The 21,529-nt window shown below is 42.7% G+C and overlaps 2 protein-coding genes across 2 annotated transcripts in view; one reads left to right on the plus strand and one right to left on the minus strand.

Moving 5' to 3' along the window:
• The window catches only part of SGCD (sarcoglycan delta), a 745,702-nt gene that overhangs the window by 126,874 nt on the left and 597,299 nt on the right, over positions 1-21,529 (minus strand). The window lies entirely within an intron of this gene.
• TIMD4 (T cell immunoglobulin and mucin domain containing 4) overlaps positions 8,874-21,529 on the plus strand; it is a 34,896-nt gene continuing 22,240 nt past the window's right edge. The window contains exons 1-5 of the mRNA XM_033407957.2: positions 8,874-8,986; positions 14,678-15,016; positions 17,171-17,476; positions 19,011-19,094; positions 20,400-20,480. Coding sequence (XP_033263848.1) covers positions 8,929-8,986; positions 14,678-15,016; positions 17,171-17,476; positions 19,011-19,094; positions 20,400-20,480 — 868 coding nt within the window. The 5' untranslated portion in view covers positions 8,874-8,928. The remainder of the gene's footprint in view (positions 8,987-14,677; positions 15,017-17,170; positions 17,477-19,010; positions 19,095-20,399; positions 20,481-21,529) is intronic.

A 21,529-nucleotide genomic window follows, 5' to 3' on the forward strand; every position in this document is an offset into this window, starting at 1 on the left:
CTCTATGGAATCAAATGGAGCTCGGTTGCCACAGGCAGCCAGCTATATGCATCTGTGGTTCCACAATACAGTGTAACCTGGAAGTAGTGATTTCATTATATTTGGACCAACTAGGAAATCCCCGGGGGAGCTGGATGCTGTACTTTTTCCTTCTTACATCTAATGTGCCCACTTTCAATTTCTCAACCCAAGTTCTGGACTTGCCAGAAAATAAGCGTTGGGTTTCCAACATACAAGCACTTCCCATATTATTCAGATGGAAACCATCTTTCATCTTCAGAGGGTAAAATCAATGTAACAATGACTTTTTGAACTAATCAGAATGAGTATCCACCCAGGCTCCATTTCTCCTTTTCTATTTGTGGAGGTCTCCCTTGTAAGAATGATTTCTAAGGCCTGTTGACTCGGGCCAGTTTCCTCCTATCTTTGTTTCCATTGCTTGTAAGTTGAAACAATATTTCCTAATTCTTTATGATTTCAAACAACTTACCCATAAGTAGTCTCATTTCATCCCCAAATCAACTTTATGGTGAATGGATTATTCAATCTTATTTTACAGATGAAGAAGTTGAGGTTCAGAGAGGTGAGACAAGGTCTCACAGAGATTTTTGAAATATTTGTATCTCCTGACAGCCACCATGGTCTTCTTTCTACTTTGTATGAGTTTCTCTCTTTCATGAGTCAAAATATTCATTCATTCATTCATTTATTCATTGACTCAACAAGAACATGTTATCTGCTGGAAGCAATGGGCCAGCTGCAGGGGCTGCCTATACAGGTCTCTTGTCATGGAGGAGTGTTCTGTTAGAGAAGTTGCTGTTCGTTGCTCAACTAACAGGCTTTCCTTTTCCTAACAGAACTCTACTACTTTTTCAGGAAATGAGCATACTGTGTCCCTTGATCTCAGAGACCCTAAGTCCCTACCCCAGGCTCAGGGGATGTCCCTGATTTGTCTAAACCAGTCATACACTTCTCATAGGTTGGATTTGAGAACTGGTTGGTAGCCTTGTTCTGGATAATAAGTTATAAGAGGAAGACTGCTTAGAAGGTCTTTCCTTCATCAATGAAAGTCGTGGAACAATGATGTGAGAACCCTCTGACTCTCCTTTCCCCTTCCCAAAAATGAACCTGACGTTCAACAGTACGTCAACTCTACTGTGACCATGTTGTGACAGATGAATAAGAGAGAACTGAAAGAAAAGAGCCTGGGTCCTTGATAATTTTGAATCTGTGGGTTGCCTACACCCAGATGTCTTGTTATGAGAGGAAAAAACAAACCCTTTAAGTTTAGGCTTCTGTGAATTGGATTCTCTGTTGCCCACATTTGAATGAATTCCTAAGTGATTCAGCTGACTATTTTGGTGACAAACATACGAATTCTTACTTGTGTTAGAGTTCTTAGTCATTGCTGCTTCACCCCAGCCAGTTCTGAGGGACTGTACCCCATTCATAGCCCTCATTGCTCAAATTGCAAATGGAATGATTGTATTCTGCACAGTGGGGTCTTTCTTCTCATGATCCTAGGGTGCCAACCACAGACCTGCCAGTGAACTACAACCTAAGGCCTGCCATGGGAAATGAGAAATGGAGGAACTGGAGTTCTCTTTCAGGGCTATGGAATTTATAATGGAGAGAATGAGTCAACCAACTCAGAGAGCTGAACTGAGGGTCGCAGAGAGGGCTTGGGTCTGGGGTGTGTGATGTGGACCAGGAACAAGCTGAAGTCATGAGGAAACTGGTCATGGGGAGAGGTTCAGAGTTGAGCAGAAAGAGACACCTGAGAGAAGAGCAGAGCAGGTGATGTCTTGGAGGTTCTTGATAGGGTAGGCATTCCAGACCATGAGTGCCCTTGTCAGGTGTCCCCTCTTCTCTGGGGTAATATGAATGGCCCTCTGTCCTTGTCCTCAAAGAAGCTCTAGCTAATATACTCGACAACAAAAGCTATATTGTGAGTTAATTTTTTTAATGTTTCCTATCTCTCTTTCCTTGCATAAGTAGTGTGAAAGATAATACTTCTTTACAGGTTTGTGGTTGGGAATATATGTGAACAACGCAGTACTTAGCACATAGCTGCAATTTAATGAATGTTAATTCCTTTCCATTTTCCTAATAATTAGGACTGTATGGAGGTAGAATGGACTACTTGGAAGAAAGTAGGCAAGCAGACGCTTGACCACATGTATCAGGCTTTGAAAGGATGGTAAATTAGTGATCTTTCGCTTGCCTTTCTTTTCCAAGATTCATGATTCTCCACATCTCTGATTGAATTAGCTTCTCAAGGTAAACCTGTCTATTTTCTTTACCTTGTACTAGTCCCTACAAAGGAGTGGGTTAAAATTATTGGCTATACCCACCCACTCAGATGCTGGACGGGATCCACACAAATTGAGGAATTGTTGGTTCCACAAAGGAAGGGATGATTCTACAAAGGAAGGGATGTTGAGCAGGCAATGACAAGATATCCACTGCAACAGGTCATTCTGCCTTCTGTGCTCCTTCAACACTACCTGAATAGCAGCTACTTGTATAATTAACATTTGTTGGGTGTTCATTATTTGCCTGGTACGCTGCTAAATGCTTTCCATGGACCATCTCATTTAGTACTCAACAGCAATCCAACATGTAGGTACTATTAACTCCATTTTATAGAGGGGTAATTGTGCACAGAGAGGTTAAGTAAATTGCTCATAGCCACACAGCTGGTATGTGGTCAAGATGGAATCCAGGCAGTCTGATTTCCCATCCCACAGGAAATCATAGATAGTAAGGAAGCTGATGCAAGGGTCACTGGGTGAGAGGAAGCTTACTGAGTGGATCCTCATGGTTGACAATAAGCAGGAGAGGCTACCCTTCTCCTACTAAGAGAACCCATAAAATAGTCCCCTTCTCAGGCTAAAGCCATTTCCTGATCTCAAGAATCATAAGCTGTACAAGCTGGAGGAGATTTAAAGATCTTACAACGAGTCAGTTCTTGAAAATGCTCCCAATTGTGAAATTCTTTTTTTTTAATAAGTTTTACTTTCAGGTTCAATTATCATACACAAAAGATAGCAATCAACTATACTTCAATTTAAAAGAAAAAAAAAGAGAAAAAGATGGGTTCCTCTTTGCCCTCAGGATGGTGCCCATACTCCTTCATGTGGCTTTTCAGGCCCTTGATGATCTGACCCCAGCCTGTGTTCCAGCCTCCTCACTTGGCACTTCCATTTCTTCCTCCTGATTTCAAGTCCAGCCATATTGAAATCCACACACACACACACACACACACACACACACACATGCACCAATCAAAATCCTTGGATCCCTACATGGTCTCATTGTTAGTCTACACATAGACCTGTTTTATTTTTTTAACTTTTTTTTTTGGAGAGAACATTTAAGTTCTGCTTTTATTTTTAAATACTATAATATACACTTTTAAATAGTTTTAATAATGTAATAAACACCTGAAAAGCTGAAATTCTTCAGTTAGTCTGAAATGCCTTGCGGCTATCACCACTGAATTTTATAGGCTCCTCCCTCTGCCTGAAATTCTTTCTACCCCACCCCAATCCTCTCCAATGTCCTTTAGGTCTAGACTTAGAAAGTGTCCTTGACTCTTTTCTTCCACCTTTAAGACTGGGCTAGGAATCTTTTCCTAACACTCTCATAGTGTTCCATCCTTTCCTTGTCACATCTTATCAAAATGTGCTTTATTGCCTGTTAACTTGCTTGTCTCTCACTAGGAAACACTAGCCCATGAGCTTATTGAGGACAAGAATGGCTGGTGTAACATTGCAGCCTGGCACATTGCAAGAACTCAATATATAGTTCAGAGGCTGACAATATTTTATTGTTAAAACCAGATAGTAAACATTTTTGGCTGTGTGGACCATACAGTATCTGTTGCATTTACTCAACTCTGCCATTGCAGTGTGAAAGCTGCCGTAGACAAGAAGTAAACAAATGGGCGTGGCTGTGTTGCCATAAGACTTTATTTATAAGAATGGATAATGGGCCATAGTTTGCTGACCCCTGCACTAGTGATGAAGAAATGAAGAAATAAAAATGAATGAGTGGGATTATAGTTAACCAGAGAGGAATTACTGGCTACCAAAAAGACCCCTTTATCAGGAAACATGTATTCTATTTTCTTTCTATTACTTAAAAGACTTTTATCCTCTGTGGCCTTATCTGTAGAATGGGACCTGCTAATAGCGCCTCTGCCTAAAGATGAACCTATCATGTCCTTAAGGATAAAATCTATGAACCTATCAGGTCCTTAAGGGTAAAATCTATGAACCTATCAGGTCCTTAAGGGTAAGACAAATCTTATTTGTCTTTACTCCCAGAGCCCAGAGCCTAGCAGAGTTCCCACATGCCTAGGGTATAATAGGTGGCAGACACTAGCTGGGGTGAAGTGTTTGGTGAGGCACGTAGTTGGATCAGATAATAGTGTAAACTCTTAAGACTGGGAAAACTTTAGTCATCCAGCCAAATTACCACTATGTAGAGGTCCTTCTAGGTTTAGACTTGGGGTCTTTTGATTCCAAATGACAAAAGACTCAACACAAATTGCTGAAGCCCTAAAGGGAATTTACTGGCACATTGATGTGCCTTTATTCAGGGACTCAAATCATGGTTTCTCTATGTCTCCACTTGCCTTCTGCCTGATTGGTTCTCTTAACAGGCAGCCTTCACCCATCGGCTGTACGATGAGTAACATTGGTTTCAGGCTCATGTCCTCACAGTTCAAAGACCAGCGGAAAACAGGGAGAGTCCCTGTTTCTCAAAAGCTGTAGTAAATGTGACAAGACTGTGTATCCTTGGCTTTGTTTGGGTCACCTGTCCATCCTTGAGCCAATCACCACAAATAAAATTAATGCCAACTGCACCTTGTTGACTGAGAAAGAGGGAGAGCAGGTTCTCCAGAGGCAAACTCCATACATAGAAAAAAAAGGTGGCAAACACATGGAGAATCTAGGAATGCTATTGCCCCTCCCTGAAGAATACTATGCTTTAATACAATGATACAAATTAACCATCCAATATTAGGATGTTTGTGAATTCCCTGAAGCCTGTCCACTGATCCCATCTTAGGAAGAGAAGACAGCGAAGCTTAGTTTCTTTTTTCCAGTGTGTGACCCCTTCCAGATACCAAATTACTAGTAGCATTTTCATTTCTAAAATAAACATATATGTACTTCTTTAATAATAAACTTTATGTATTTTAGAACAGCCTTAGATTTATAGAAAAATTGTTTTGCTAATACAGAGTGTTCCCATATAACCAATACCTAGTTTTCCCTATTGTTAACATCTTCCATTAGTGTGGTGTATTTGTTACAATTAGTGAATGAACATTCATAATTATTATTAACCGAAGTCCAAAAGTTTCCTTAGTCTTTACCTAATGGCCTTTTTGTCTTCCAGGATCCCATTCAGGATACCACATTGCATTTAGTTACCATGTCTCCATAGGCTCCTCTTAGCTGTAAGTTTTTTAGACCTTTCTTATTTTTGATGACCTTGAAGTTTTGAGAAAACACTGGCCAGATACTTTGTAGAACGCCCCTCAGTTGGGCTGTGTCTGATGTTTTTCTCATAACTAGACTTAGGTTGTGGGTTCTTGGGAAGAGACTGCAGAGGTAAAGCGCCGTTTATCTCACATCTTGCATCCTATCAACATGACTTATCTCTGTTGACGATGATCTTGATTGCCTGCCTGAGGCAGTGTTTGCCAGGGTTCTCCACTGTTAAGTTAGTCTTTTTTTCTCCCTCTCCATACTGTATTTTTTTGGGAGAAAATCACTGTGTCCAGCCCACACTTGAGGAAGGGAGTTTTGCTTCACCTCCTTGAGGAGGGTGTATCTACATACATTACTTGGAATTCTTCTGTGAAGAAGATTTGTCCTTCTCCCCCACATATGTATTGATTCAATTATGTATTATATCAGTATGGAGTCATAGATATCTTATCTACTTTGGGTTATAATCCAGTACTACTTTATTTATGTTGTTGTTAAGATTGTTCTAGCTCCGGTCATTAGGAACTCTTTCAGTTGTCTCCTTTGTCCCTTTAACAGCTTTAAATTGTAGATTGCCCCCACCCCCCCCACCCCACCTCACCCCCCCCACCCCCCACCCCCCACCCCCCTGCCTCACCCCCCCCACCCCCCACCCCCCACCCCCCCGCCCCCAGCACTTCCCTACTTCCTAGCACTGCAAGATGCTCCAGACAATCTTAAATATTTCCTGCCTCAGTCCTAGAATCAGCCATTGTCCCAAGGAGCTGTAGTTCCTTTTGTTGGAGAGTGGTGTTGGAAACTAAGATCTGAGTGCTAGGTGTGCTCAATATGTGCATTTTAAAAAATAAATGTATTGTAAATAACAAATAAATTCTTCTAAGTTTTTTAAAACAATCTAGTTATTTTTAAAAGCTTCTTACTAAAAATATAGTGAATTCCTTTCCTACTTCTTTCCATAAAATTCGAACCCCATGGGGTTTTCTTCAGCTTTTTACATCCATATTACTAATAATGGGCTTCTGCTGGTATTGTTTGATCAGTTTGGACATTCACTGTTGACCTCCTGTAATGGCAAATAGGGTTGGACTCTAGTGCCACCACCCTACTTTCTGTCTGCCCATCTTCCCAAGGAAGTCTTATTTCAATTTTGTGTTAAACCAGTAGCCAGAGTTCCTCTTATGATGATAGGACCAGCATTTTCCCCTGTGAGTTTTGAAAGCATTCCTGCATTATTTTCTAGCCTGGCTATTTAGAAGACCAGTGCAATTCTGATCCTAAATCTTTTCAAGGCAATATGTTTTTGCTTGTTTTCCCTCTGGAGGTTTTTAATATCTTCTCCTTATGCCTAATATTCTTATATTTCATGATAATATACTATTTCTGTGAGGATCTTTTTATTCATGAAGTTTAGCCTTTGATTGGCCCTCCCAATCTGGAGACTCATGTTTTTGAGTTATGAGAATTTAGAAAAATATTTCTTTAATAATTTCCTCCTCTCAATTTTCTGTTTTAATATTCTGAAACACCCCTAGCTATTAGACTTCATAGATAGGTTATATTTTCTAGAAAATTTCCTTAACTTTATTTTTCAAATCTTCTATAAAATTTGGGGGTAAGTATAATCTTTTAAATTTCTAGGAGCTCTTTCTTTTTTCTCTGATTATTCTTTTTTATAGTTTCTCTGTTTCTTTTTTTCTTGGAAGATACTAGTTTGGGGTTTTTTTGTTTGTTTGTTTGCTTGTTTTATTCTGCTCTCTCTGTTTTCTTTACATCTTTTTCGTACAGAAGACTTTCCTGAAATGTCGAGATTCTTGGTTGTTTTTTCATATCTTAAAGTGACACCCTAAAAACTGATTAGCAGTGCTGCACGCATGACTGATGTACTGCACGCATGACTCATGTACTGGTGACTTTATTGAAGGGGCGTTGGGTGATATTGTTGGGGGGCACCCAAATATCAGTATCTTTGAGTGTTTTATTTGGGCCGTCAGTTTATTGAGAGATTAAATCACCCAGTTTCCTGGGAATAGGGTGGGAAAAGGATTCACAGTTTAGTGAACATACAGTGGAAAAACTTTCTTTGAATGCCTCTATTTTCATCCCTTCCCCCTGTTTTCTGGGTTCTCTGATTCCAGAGCCTCACCCAAGATTTGTATTTTCACTAATCCTTCAGTGTGAGAAATTTGAAGGTTTAAGGTTCATTTGGCTGGTGACAATCAAATGAAATTTTCTAAAACAATCTAGAACATCTGTGCATTTTTAAATTCCCTCTCTGGGGCTAGGTAGGAGTTGGCCACTGATATGCTTGGTCTCATGGTGCAATGCCAAAAGCGTCACAGATCAAAGGAGGGTGTAGTGATTAAGATCACGGACTTTGGGATCAATCAGAAAGTCTTGGCTTAAGTTCTGTTTCTACAATATTTTTGCTGTGAATGTCATTTACTTAGCTCCCTTAAGCTTCAGTTTCCTCACCTGTTAAAATAGAAAAAAATTTCTATTTCTTAGGGTGTGAGAATTCAATAATACAGCTCTATCATGTAGCAGAGTGCCTGGCATATAATTAAGCATTCAATAACTAATGCTGATGATTTAGAAAACACATCTGGTTGGTGAGCATTGATTTGATTCCTCCTCTAAATGATTCTGTGGTTCTGGATATATTGTTGAATCCATAGTGTGCAGAAGGGCCATAAATATCATCTAGTTCAAGCCCTGAAATCTAGTTCATGAATTGTCTTGCGTGCTCCTCTCCTTCAAGTGGTTTCACTAACAAGTGGTAGAATTGGGCCCAGACCTTGAGCCTGTTTGTTACCTGAGCCTGTCTGGTAACTATCACCATATGCTTCCTCTAGTGAACCTCTTTCCTTGCCCAGTAAACTCTAATGGTGTTTTTGGCCTATGTGATAGTTGATGGCAGCCCTGCTTTTATTTCTCTATTATCAGGGCGAGGGGTACAGGGGCTGGGTGAGGGAGAACCCAGAATGGGAGCAGAGCCAAATTCCCATCTAACTTGCCTTTGGCTCACATGAGGAGTCTGTGTGTAAACCACTGCCAGAGGGGAGAGTTAACTGCATTTTATTGTAAGCTGCATGGTAGCCAGGAGGACGAGTGCACATACACACAAGCATAGATGCTCATGTACGTGTAGGAAATCCCCCTATATGAGTGGACAACGGAGTACATGCATGCCCACACCATCACTCCACATGTTTGCACACACACTAATGGGCAGGAGAAACGTGCTCAGCACATTTTATTATACATCCCAGATTGAGGAAGGCCATTCAGGAGGGGGAAAGGGAAGATTATGAGGCAAAACGAGAAATGAAACCTGAAGGTCCTGCCCTGTCAGCATTAACTGGAGTATAAGAAATGGAATTTGGACAGACAGACAGACTCCTGGGGCCTGCCAGCAACCAAAATGTCCAAAGGGCCTCTGATTCTCTGGCTGGTGATTGAGCTCCAGCGGCTGTATCTGAGTAAGTGTTCTCAGACCTTCCATCTAGGAGTCCCTGGAGGCTTGGCACCTCCCAGATTTCCATGGCTGATCTATAAAGGTGAAGTCCATTTCATTCCTGCGTCCACTCACCTTCTCTTGTTTGGAAGGTCTCTCCCTTTCTTTGTGACACAGGGTTTATCTTGAGACTGGTTTGGGAGTTTTAGGGCGGGGGTATTTATGTTCATACCAGGAATGGTAATTTAAGAAGAGACACAGAGATAAGGGGTCAGATAACATGGGGAAAAGAAATGTCCTTTGCAGGTTTTACTAGCACAATCAGAGCCAGGGGAATTTGTTCTGCTAAGACGCCTTATTATAATCCTTATTTTTCTCTTTATTTTTAGCAGTTTTTGTTTGCTTCTTGGTTTGTTTTATTTTGCTGGGGGTCAGGCGTCCAGGTGAGGTTTACCTTTTCTGCATATTGTTTCCAGGTTTCGGATGATGCAAATGTACACACACTAGGTGTGGACCAGTATAGACCTTCACATCCTGCTGCTATACAGGTGGAATGCTCTGGGCTGAGCTGAAGTTGCATCTTGGTCATTAACTTTTGACACTGGTGACTATGGCCCTTCCATGGAAGAAATGAGGGACTTGGAAAAGACCAGTTTTAACAATCCATGATTCTAGAACTAGACAATATCTAATGTCCCTTGCAGTTTTAACACTTCATAGTTTCTGCACATGAATCTTTCAAATGTGCTGTGTGAGAAAACACCTACATTCCACGAAAAACAAGCCTTTGTCATACTGTTCTTTGTGCCTTTCTTTCCTCTAGAACTCCATACACCCTCAGGTCTCCACCTAAGTCAAGTTTTTCCTGACTACCCATAGCCTCCAAACTGCTTTAAGTGTTTCTGCTGTGAGTTCCTGTCCTCCCTGGAGTCCCGCCATTAGAGAACTTGTCGCCCTGTAGTAGTTGCTCATTTAACTGTCTCTCTCCCCAGATACCCTGTGGGAGTTAGTGGAATGAAAGCAGTTCCTTTCCCTTTCTTTATCATTGTTTTTGCCTGGTCTTTACCTTGTCCTGGGACCTGGAGGTGTGGAGGGTTTGGTGATGCTGAAAGTTGCTCTGGCCACCTTTCCGGCTACTGGCTGGACACTGACTGAGTGGGCTTCTCCAACCCTACTTGAAGAAGGCAGCACCTGGTGGATGAGCTGTTTGTTTTTCATTTGTGCCTTTTCTAAAATGACCACTTTAGAAGGCAGTGACTGCTCAGACTCATTGGTGATCAGAACTGAATGTGCTCTTAAAAGATGTCAGATCAAACCCTTCACTCTGTAGATGATGAAATTGAGACCCAGACTGGGGAAAGGCCTTGTTTAAGGTCACCAGCTAGAGGAGGAACCAAGCTGGCACCAGAACCTAGGTTGTACCCACCATCCTGGGTAATTCCCCAAAAGAGAAATTGATTTAATACCAATGATTCCTTTGCTTCAGATAATTTTGCAGCTGGAAAGAAAGTTTCTTATCATATCTCTAAGATCAGAAATGCTTAGTTATTTGTACTAATAATTTATTAATTTCATGTGGCATTTAATACTCTATCTCTTGTGAACTTGAGAACTATTTCTTTTTTTTTTTTTTCGGTACGCGGGCCTCTCACTGTTGTGGCCTCTCCCGTTGCGGAGCACAGGCTCCGGACGCGCAGGCTCAGTGGCCATGGCTCACGGGCCCAGCCGCTCCGCAGCATGTGGGATCCTCCCAGACCGGGGCACGAACCCGTGTTCCCTGCATCGGCAGGTGGACTCTCAACCACTGTGCCACCAGGGGAGCTCTTGAGAACTATTTCTGAGGCGAGCATTATCTTCCCCCTTTGCCTTATGAGGATAATGAGGTCAGGATTAGTGTGGTTTTCCTCCAAAGAACACAAAAGCAGTAACTAGCAGAATAAAGTTCTCAATGTAAGCCTGATGGGTGTTTTTCTGCCACACCTGCTTCCTCTTTTTAACATTAATTTTTAATCCAATGGGTAATACAGAGACACCCTTGGTGGAACAATTTAAATGTTATAAAGTTAAATCCCTTTTGACTACTGCCCTCAACCCCAGTCCCTTTCCTCTGATCATGGAGCTGCTGACACAATGAGTTGGGTGTATGTCCCACCAGCCACTTTTCTCTACGTTTACTTTCACACGTCTGTGCCCACAAAACCTGCAAACTGGTTTATTTATTTTTTAAAATGGTTTTGTATGTTATGTGTCATTTTGAAATGTCTCCTTTTCGTACGTTGATAAGGCTTGGAGTTTTCATGCCGATGGATATACATCTGTCTAATTCTATTAATCTTGTACATTGTGGTTCCACGGAAGGACTGTGCCATAGGTTAGCCACTCCCCATACGCACACTGTTCATTTCATTCCCACACATATGACACTGCAGTAAACATTTGCAAATAGGCTTCCTTGTGCACCTGTGCTTTTCTAGAGCAAATAACAAACCATAAAATTGCCCAGGCTTAGCGAGGTCACTTGCATGTTGAGTATTAACCGAAACTGCCGAATTTCCCCAGAGTGTGGCTGTACCAATTCACACCCCATTTCACTCCAGTTTACTCCAGTAGGCTAAGTCATTTCCCAGCTCCCAGTCTAGCCAACACTTCATATCATCAGCATTCTAACTTTTTGCCAGTCTAATAGTTGAAGTTTACTGATCACTCATATTTCCTTGTCTATGAATTGCCTGTTTTGTCCTTTGCCAGTTTTTCTTTTTTTTTTTTTTATTGGAGTATACTTGCTTTACAATGGTGTGTTAGTTTCTGCTTTATAACAAAGTGAACCAGTTATACATATACATATATCCCCATATCTCTTCCCTCTTGAGTCTCCTTCCCTCCCACCCTTCTAGCTGGTCACAAAGCACCGAGCTGATCTCCCTGTGCTATGTGACTGCTTCCCACTAGCTATACATTTTACGTTTGGTAGTGTATATATGTCCATGCCACTCTCTCACTTTGTCACAGCTTACCCTTCCCCCTCCCCGTGTCCTCAAGTCCATTCTCTAGTAGGTCTGTGTCTTTATTCCTGTCTTGCCCCTAGGTTCTTCGTAACCATTTCTTTTTTTTTTTTTTTAGATTCCGTATATATGTGTTAGCATACGGTATTTGTCTTTCTGATTTACTTCACTCTGTATGACAGACTCTAGGTCCATCCACCTTACTACAAATAACTCAATTTCATTTCTTTTTATGGCTGAGTAATATTCCATTGTATATATGTGCCACATCTTCTTTATCCATTCATCTGTTGATGGACACTTAGGTTGCTTCCATGTCCTGGCTATTGTAAATAGAGCTGCAAAGAACATTGTGGTACATGACTCTTTTTGAATTATGGTTTTCTCAGGATATATGCCCAGTAGTGGGATTGCTGGGTCCTATGGTAGTTCTATTTTTAGTTTTGTAAGGAACCTCCATACTGTTCTCCATAGTGGCTGTACCAATGTACATTCCCACCAACAGTGTATGAGGGTTGCCTTTTCTCCACACCCCCTCCAGCATTGATTGTTTGTAATGATGGCCATTCTGACCGATGTGAGACGATATCGCATTGTAGTTTTGATTTGCATTTCTCTAATGATTAATGATGTTGAGCATCCTTTCATGTGTTTGTTGCCTTTGCCAGTTTTTCTATCTAGTCTTTCCTTATTGAGTAGTAGGATGCCTCTTTCTATACTGCGATACTTGGGATAATAAACTGTTGGATCTCCAGTAGAAATAATTCTGTCCCACATTTTTTATTAATTTACCAAATATTCATAGGAACAAGCTCATATTTAGAAGTCATTGGTTTTTGGTGCATGTGTTCTGCATTGCTATCACAGCTGAGGTTCAAGACAATTTTATTTTTTTCCATGACTTCATGGGAGGCAAAATGGGCTTCCACAGCATGTACAATCTGTGAAACATCTCCATTGTGGCGAAGTAAAGAGACGATGAGTTTAGGGAAGGCTCCAGGCGGGTCTGAATTTGGAATGACCTTTCATCATGAGAGCAAACTTTGCAAAACCCAGCAAGTACCTCATCTGGCTTACTACCTGGGCAACTACTAGGGCTCAAGCTCACCTTCTCCCAGAGAAGGATAGCTGGAAGTTGCTGCCGCCTAGGGTCAGGGAGGAATACGGTGCTACTGGCCATGTCTTACACAACTTAGCCAACGGGGTTAACAGAGTTAGTGAACGGAGAGTCTTACAGGAGGGTACCTTGAAGAAAACCATGAGCAAAGAGATATGGGGATATATGTATATGTATAGCTGATTCACTTTGTTATACAGCAGAAACTAACACACCATTGTAAAGCAATTATACTCCAATAAAGATGTTAAAATAATTTAAAAAATATAAAAGGGATCTAGGTACTCAAGAAGGAGCAGGATGTCATCCTGACACTGGAGCTATAGCCTGCCTGGCTCTCCTGTCAATAGCATGGTTTGATTGAGAACAATCACTGATGCTCAATTAAATCAGAGGGCTTAACATTTGCAGCAGTGAAAAACTTTCACGGACTCTCAGAGATGGAAGTTATCTTAGAAGAGGCTGTCCAGTGGTCCTCAAACAGAGTGGGTGGTCAGTGACATCAGAACGACCTGGAGGCCTCGGTTATGTACATTTCCATGGGCCTTGGCCTCTAAGATTCTGACTCAGGGTTGGGTAAGAAAATAGGTATTTTTAGCGAGCTCCCCAGGCCATGCTGATGAGCAGCTGAAGTTGGGAAACACAGATACTTCATTTTAAAAATGGTGCTATGTTCTATTTCATATAGCTAACATGGTCAACCTAATCACCAGCATCTTTTTGTCACAGCTGCCATTCCAAAGAATTCCTGTGATTCCTTTCCAGTTCTAACATTAAAAAAAAAAAAAAAATCCACAAACTCCACCTAAGTTCACGTTCTCTAACAACAAACAAACGGTCCAGAGCAATTAATTTCTACCTCCAGTACTAAAAGGAGAAGAGGACAATGGGATATAGTTCAACAGCCTGTCTCCCTGCCATAGCAACACTCTGGGGTGGAAGACAGACAGAGACCCATTTGAGGCATTCAAGTCAGTAGTAGGTGATCACTGCCTATTAAGATACACTGGGTAGAGTGCAGTTTTGGACCTGTTTATATGAGTTAGTGGAATTGGATTAAAGGGTCAGGATTTTCCATGGAGAATTTATTGTTTTATTGAATGGTACTTAAGGTCAGAGTTTTTTTTAGTTGTTTGTTTGTTTTGTGTTACTTGGGCCTCTCACTGTTGTGGCCTCTCCCGTTGCGGAGCACAGGCTCCGGACGCGCAGGCTCGGCGGCCATGGCTCACGAGCCCAGCCGCTCCGCGGCACGTGGGATCTTCCCGGACCGGGGCACAAACCCGCGTCCCCTGCATCGGCAGGCGGACTCTCAACCACTGCGCCACCGGAGAAGCGCCGGTCAGGGTTTTTTTAATCAGCAAATCTGCTGTGGAGATGTGAGCAGACTCAGGCGGTCAGCTGTTTCCACTTGAGGGATGGAGGGGTGTGGAGTTAGGAGCTTAGCAGCAGCTAAGGGCAGGCCAGAATTTGGGCTAAAGAAACATATACACTACGACCCTTTGCATCTTCCTGGAAGCATCTATCTGCACAATCCCTGTAGAGCATATTTGAGAGATTTCAGTACCTTACAGCCTAGTTTTCTCATCTTTCCTCGCAGCTCCAGCTGTATCAGAGAGTGTCGTGAGAGCGTTTTGGGGTCAGTCGGTGACTTTGCCCTGTACGTACTCATCCTGGTCTCCTAAGAGCAACGGCATGTGCTGGGGCAAAGGCCAGTGTCCCAACTCCAAATGCAATGATGAGCTTCTCTACACCGATGGGAGAAGGGTGGTCTCGAGGAAGTTGCCAAAATACCAACTTCTGGGGAATATCCGGAGAGGGGATGTCTCCTTGACCATCTTCAACACCAACGAAGGTGACAGTGGTGTGTACTGCTGCCGCATAGAGGTGCCTGGCTGGTTCAACGATGTGAAGAGGAACATCCGCCTGGAGCTGAGAGGTGAGCACGCAGGGACTGTGTCTGGGGATGGAGAGGTTCACGAGTCATGGGTCATAGAGTCAGTGCATGGTGGTGGAGAGGCCGGAGCTGCTTAAGCAATGGGTGGGCAGATTACATCTGAGACATGTTGATGCCCAGAGGAGCCACAGCCTGGAGCAGATGCCTGTGGGAGCCAAAAATCCCACAGAAATGAGTGAGGCATAGAGGGTGGGGGGTAGGGAACCAGTGAAATTCAGGGTCACTCTGAAGAGGGCAGCTGCTGCTTCTCTAGGGAATTGCAGAAATTTGGGCCCAGTGCTTTCAGATCTCCCACTTATCATGTGAAGTATATTGATTTTTGCCTGTTGGCAAAGATTTCACAATTTTAAAAAATATTGGATGAATGAGATAAAATGTGTGGTTTGTGGATCAGCTTCAGTCCATAAGCCCAACTTCCAGCAGAGGGGAAAGGGCAGGGGATTTGGAGATAGTCACAGCAGTTTTCAGGTGATCGTTCCTTCTGTTACCATCAGTTGCTTTTGATGACATTTGAAATATGGTGGAACTCGTAACGATTTGAGCTGCATGGAGTGCAGCCTGTGGTTGAATTATGTGAACAATAGCCACTGTTCCTGCTGGTCTGGAATGGAGCCTCTCGAATTCAGCCCTGTGTTCAGCCTGCTCTGTTCCTAACTGGACTGGCGTCTATGAAGGCAGGTTCTGGCTAGCCAGGCAAGTAATAAGCTTCTCCGATGACTCTCATGTGCTCTGAAATTGAGAACAACTGACGGGGATGCTTCTAATTAGAGAACTTTCACAAGCATATATGAAAGTATACTTTTCATATACTGAATATATATATCTAGTATATTTTTCTCAACTCTGTGAGATGGAGGTATCATTAGGATTTGTTGAAGTTAAAGGATGCCAATCCAAGTCTTTGCTTTGCAAGCCTGATATAACCAGCTCTTACTCTATAAAATATTGGTTGAAATCAGCACTCTATGAGGACATTTCTAAGTTCACTTGAAACTAATAATGTCTTTCTGGTCCATTAGAGTTAGTGGAAAGTTGGCATATTTAAGAGAGGGTGGTATCTGTAGAATAACTGTTGCTAATGATCTCAGATTCAGATGTTTAGGGGGTGAGTGGTTTGGGCATGAACCAATCTTTAATATCTGAAAGAGATTACATTTTCACCCTATGTTACACTCTTTGGACTCGCTCTTTTTAGATTTTAATTTTTATTGTAGAAAGAACACCTAGCATGAGTTCTACCCTCTTCATGAATTTTCAAGTGTACAATATACTATTGTTAACTATGGGTACAATGTGTGCAGCAAATTTCTAGAGCTTATTCATCTTGCTTGACTGAAATGTTACGTTTGGGCTCACTTTTGGTGGGATCATTCATTTACTCATTCATGCATGTTTTTGGAACACCTATTATGTACCAGACACTGTGGTAGGTATTAGATTTGTAGCAGAGAACAAAATAAATACCAGCCATTCCCTCGTGGAGCTTACAGTGTACTAGGAGAAACAGACATTCCATAACAATCAACAAATAAATGTGTAGTTAGGAAATGCAACAAATGCTATGAAGGTCAAGTATGAGTGTGCAAAAAATGTCGAATGCGGATGACCTCCTTGCAGAAGCGTCCTTTTAGCTGAGACATGAGGGTTAAGGAGGAGTCCATCTAAGGAAGAGAGAGTCTAGGAAGCAGTAGGTACAAAGTCCCTCAGATGGAAGGTCACTAATACTGTGGAAGAACTGAAGAAAGGCCAGTGGGCTGGGGAAAAGTGAGGAGAATAGAGTGGAGGCCCGAGATGGGAAAGAAAGAGCAGATCAGGTGGGGCCCTGAGGGTGAGGTTGGGGGTTGGGTCTTCATCTTAAGGGCAAGGAGAATCCAGTAAAGAAGTGTAGGTAGGGGACTGACATAATTAGATTTGTCATTTTCAAAGATTACTCTGGCCAGTGTGTGAAGAACAGGTTGGAAAGGCCAGGACTAGAGTTAAGACACCCAGTTTTCATGGGCATTTTAGTGGTCCAGGCTCGTGGGCTGGGTGAGGCAGGAGAAAGGCAGAGAAATGGACGGATGCCGGCTACATCTGTAGGGTTTCTGTCTTCCTCCGTCTCCACTTGGCACCAGACGTATCTTCTATTGGGTACAGGTCCCACAACCATGCGCTCAACAACCACCCATCGCTCAACAACCACCCATCGCCCAACCACCGCCGCCACCACCGCCGTGACGACAACCACAGCTGTGCTTCCAACAACCACAGCTGTGCTTCCAACAACCACAGTCGTGCCTACACCTGACCTGCCAGCCACACCACCGCTTCAGATGAGAACCGCTGCTGCACTCACCACGACGGCAGCCACATGCCCTCTGACAACACGGGAGTCCCTTCGTGAGGAAGACACGATACTTCTGACCCTTGAGCCTTCCACAGAAGGGCCCATCCTCACTGCAGGTGCCTGGTTCAACGGGCCATTCTTTCCCTTCTTCTGGTCAGATGTACCTTGGATCCCTTGGAAGAGGGTTCTCCTGCTGAATGGGGCAGCCCAGCAACTTACTCTTAGGTCTATGTGTGTGTGTGTCTGTGTATGAGTTTGCCAGGGCTGTCATAACAAATTCCACAGACTGGGTTGCTTAAACAACAAAAGTTTACTTTCTCACAATTCCGGAGGCTAGAAGTCTGAGATCAAGGTATCAGCAGGGTTGGTTTCTTCTGAGGCCTTTCTCCTTGACTTCTAGATGGCCGTCCTCTCCCTGTTTCCTCACATGGTCTTCCTCCTTTGTGTGTTTGTGTTCTAATGTCCTCTTTTTGTAAGAACACCAGTGATATTCTATCAGGGCCCATCCATGTAACATCATTTTTACCTTAATTACCACTTTAAAGGCACTATCTCCAAATACAGTCACATTCCAAGCTACTTGGGCTTAGGGCTTCAATGTATGAATTTTCAGGTAGGGCTGGGGCAGGGGTGGGAGGGGACCACACAATTCATCCCAAAACTCTGTGTGTGTGTATAGTTTCATTAAATTGTTTCTTTTCATTGTTTTATGGTTTCCTTTTTTGTTGCTTTTTTTTTTTCCTTTGGGCTTTTGAAAAGTCAGCATTTTTGGTTCTCCAGTTGACCTCCCAGGAGTCTTGGGGACACTGTAAAGAACCAGGAAATGTGAACCTGGGTCAGACACCAGTTCCATCCTGCCGGGGCTTAAGTCCCTACTCAGGCATTAGAGATTGGCTGAGGAAAGGCCTCCAGATGCCTTAAAATATCCCTTGATGAACTGGTTCTACCTTTTCTTTCTTCCTTTCTTTCTTTTCCTTTCTTTTCTTTTCTTTTCTTTTCTTTCTTTCTTTCTTTCTTTCTTTCTTTCTTTCTTTCTTTCTTTCTCTCTCTCTCTCCCTCTCTCCCTCCCTCCCTCCCTTCCTTCCTTCCTTCCTTCCTTCCTTTCTCTCTCTTTCTCTCTCTCTCTAGCTCCCTCCCTCCTTTCCTTCCTTCCTTCATCCTGAATCCTTCTTGATCCTATCTTGGAACTCTCACTGAGTTACTAGCTCCATTAATTATGGGAGCTTATCAAAGCTCCCACCACGTTTCAACCTCTGATTCTGAGGTAAGAATATTAGAAAAGAATCATGAGATAGCTTGAAAGCTTAGATGTTTCAGCTGCCTCAATAAGGCCTGGATTAATTTAAACAACTTTACAGTATCGAATTGGCTAATTCCATTATACTCTGTGTAGTCGCCTAAGGTCCATGAACCCTAAGCCAATTTTAATATGTAATTTTTTATTCCTTTGGTCTTTAAAATAATCATCTTAGATTTACTACGTTTACAGTTTTTCCCCTAGATTCTAAAAATTACTTACAATCCTTGGAAGAAAAACTGAAAGAAACATAGAAAAGTACAAAGACAACTATAAAAATAGCCCCAAATCCCACCACTCAGCACAAACACCTATTTTTAGCTGCCTTTTACCAAACATTTTTTCTCTTCCAGACTCAGAAACTGTCCTTCTCCCTAGGACCTCTCAGAGAAGCACTGAGGTGACTTCTGCAGACACTGCCTTACTCACATCCAAAGGTATGTGGCCGGGGTTCTCTCTTTTTCTTTCCTCACCGCTTAGACTGAGGGAAACACTGAATAGCGTGTCACCAAGTCAGATGACTAGAGATGACTGTTGGGTCCTGTGTGCCATGAAGTCCACCTGGGACAAATTGGTATCAATACCGCATTTGTGGCTCATTCCTCCCTATGGATTTGAGAGAGTGAGAGAGACCCATTGACCTTGATTTGTTTGTGCAGTTCTCCACGGTAGCACATCTCTAGAATATCTACCTTTCCACTCTAGGTTGGGTGGCACTCGGCTATCTCATCCCCCAATTCCAAGCATACTGGTCTTCTGTGTTGAAACCCCGGAGGGTGTACTCACTTGACTCCTTGGCTGTTTATAGTGGAGGGAGAGTTCCTTCATTCATTTGTCCTTTCATCCATCCAGCCAGACTTCTTTAGGTATTTACTAGTGCCCAGGGGCAGAGAACACGCTGAAAATAATTCACAGCCTTGCAGGTGCTAGAGGGGCCTACCCGGGCTTGGTTATCAGTTGTACTACTTTCCCCTGGGGGCCTCTGCCCTCCATTGTGTAGCTTCATGCATATAAAATTTGGACGAGTGCCTGGCCTGTTAGTAAGCGTGCAAAAGGTAGCTGTTACCTTAGTGGAGCTTATAATCAAGCAGAGGAAAACAGACATCTATGAGGTAAATAAATCAATGCTTGTGATAATAGAGTATGGGGGGCCGTAAAATAGAGTGGTTCATGTGTGCGTTCTGGTGTCACACTGCCTGGGTACAAATCGTGCCTCCTCTCTGCTGTGTGACTTTGGGAAAGTTCCTTAATCTCTCTGGGCCTTGGCTTCCTAACTGGTCAAATGGGAATAATGAAGCACTTACCCTGTGTCTCTTTCTGAGGATTAAGTGAGAGAATACAGGTAGATGACTTAGAACAGCGTCTGGAATGTACTAACTGCTCAGTAAACATTAGCCCTTTTTTTTTTTTTTTTTTTTTTTGCGGTACGTGGGCCTCTCACTGCTGTGGCCTCTCCCGCTGCGGAGCACAGGCTCCGGACTTGCAGGCTCAGCAGCCGTGGCTCACGGGCCCAGCCGCTCCGCGGCATGTGGGATCTTCCCAGACAGGGGCACAAACCCATGTCCCCTGCATCAGCAGGCGGACTCTCAACCACTGCGCCACCAGGGAAGCCCAGCCCTTTTTTTTAATGACAGAAGTCAGTTTAAGGGAAGAGTGCCCCCCCACCCCACCACCTCCCCACAAAATAGGAAGACAGGCATCTACCTAAATTTGTTTTCTCCTTTCCTTTGTATATTTTCCAGGGTCTAAAAGTTGGGTTCTCCAGTCAACACGCCAGGCATTGATGCGGGAAGCGAGTGACTCGGTGGTTTCTCAGCCAGGAGGTAGGGAGGTTGTGCTCCTGTGAGTGGTTTGCCTTTGGACTTGGGAACAATCTGTCATCTGCCTGCTTGTCTTGGAAGTCTGCTCTTTTGATTGCACTGTGGTCACGTCCTACATCCTCCCACCAGCTAGGATGAAAGTGAAACTTGCTAAAAGCATCAGTGTTGGCTCCATCCCTTCTCTGCCTCATTTCTGAAAACCCTCTGTTGGGATCTGAAGCTAGGAATGCTAGTGGGAAAAGTAACCATTCATCTTTCAAAACATTACTAATTTATTTTAAATTATGCAAATTGTACACCAGTGTAGTTTTGTTAGGGATACATTTTTTTAAAGCTATTTATTTATTTATTATTTGGTTGCTCTGGGTCTTAGGTGCAGCGGGTACACTCCTTAGTTGCAGCTCACCGGCTCCTTAGTTGCGGCATGCATGTAGGATCTAGTTCCCTGACCAGGGATGGAACCGGGCTCTCTGCATTGGGACCGTGGAGTCTTAACCACTGTGCCAACAGGGAAGTCCCTAGGGATACATTGTTTTGTAATATCACTGATATTAGTTGAAGATGATCATTCTTCAGATCTTTTTCTATTCCCTTATGAGTGGGTATAGATATAGAAATATACAGTTGTGTTTTGTGTGTGGATTTTAAAAAAAATGTTATCATATTGTGTGCAGCCTTCTGCATTTTTATTCACCTAACATTTTACATTGGACCACTTTCTTTTTTGGTCCATGTTGATCTCCATCACTGTGTTAAATTGCTGTATAGTATTTTCTACTATGGGTACGTATAGTATCCATTCCGCATTGAGGGGCACTAAGGTTGTTCCAAAGCTTCACATCATAAATATTCTGCAGTGAGGATCCTTATAGGTGTCTCCTTAGTGTTCATGCAAGCGTTTCTTTAGCTAGGGTGGTGACCAAGAAGGAGAAATGCTAGGTTCAAAGAAATGTGTGCTTTTATTTTTTTATAAATTTATTTATATTTTATTTTTGGCTACGTTGGGTCTTCATTGCTGCACACAAGCTTTCTGTAGTTGCGGTGAGCAGGGG

The sequence above is a fragment of the Orcinus orca genome, chromosome 3 (genome assembly GCF_937001465.1).
Source record: "Orcinus orca chromosome 3, mOrcOrc1.1, whole genome shotgun sequence".
In the NCBI taxonomy this organism is placed as follows: domain Eukaryota; kingdom Metazoa; phylum Chordata; class Mammalia; order Artiodactyla; family Delphinidae; genus Orcinus; species Orcinus orca.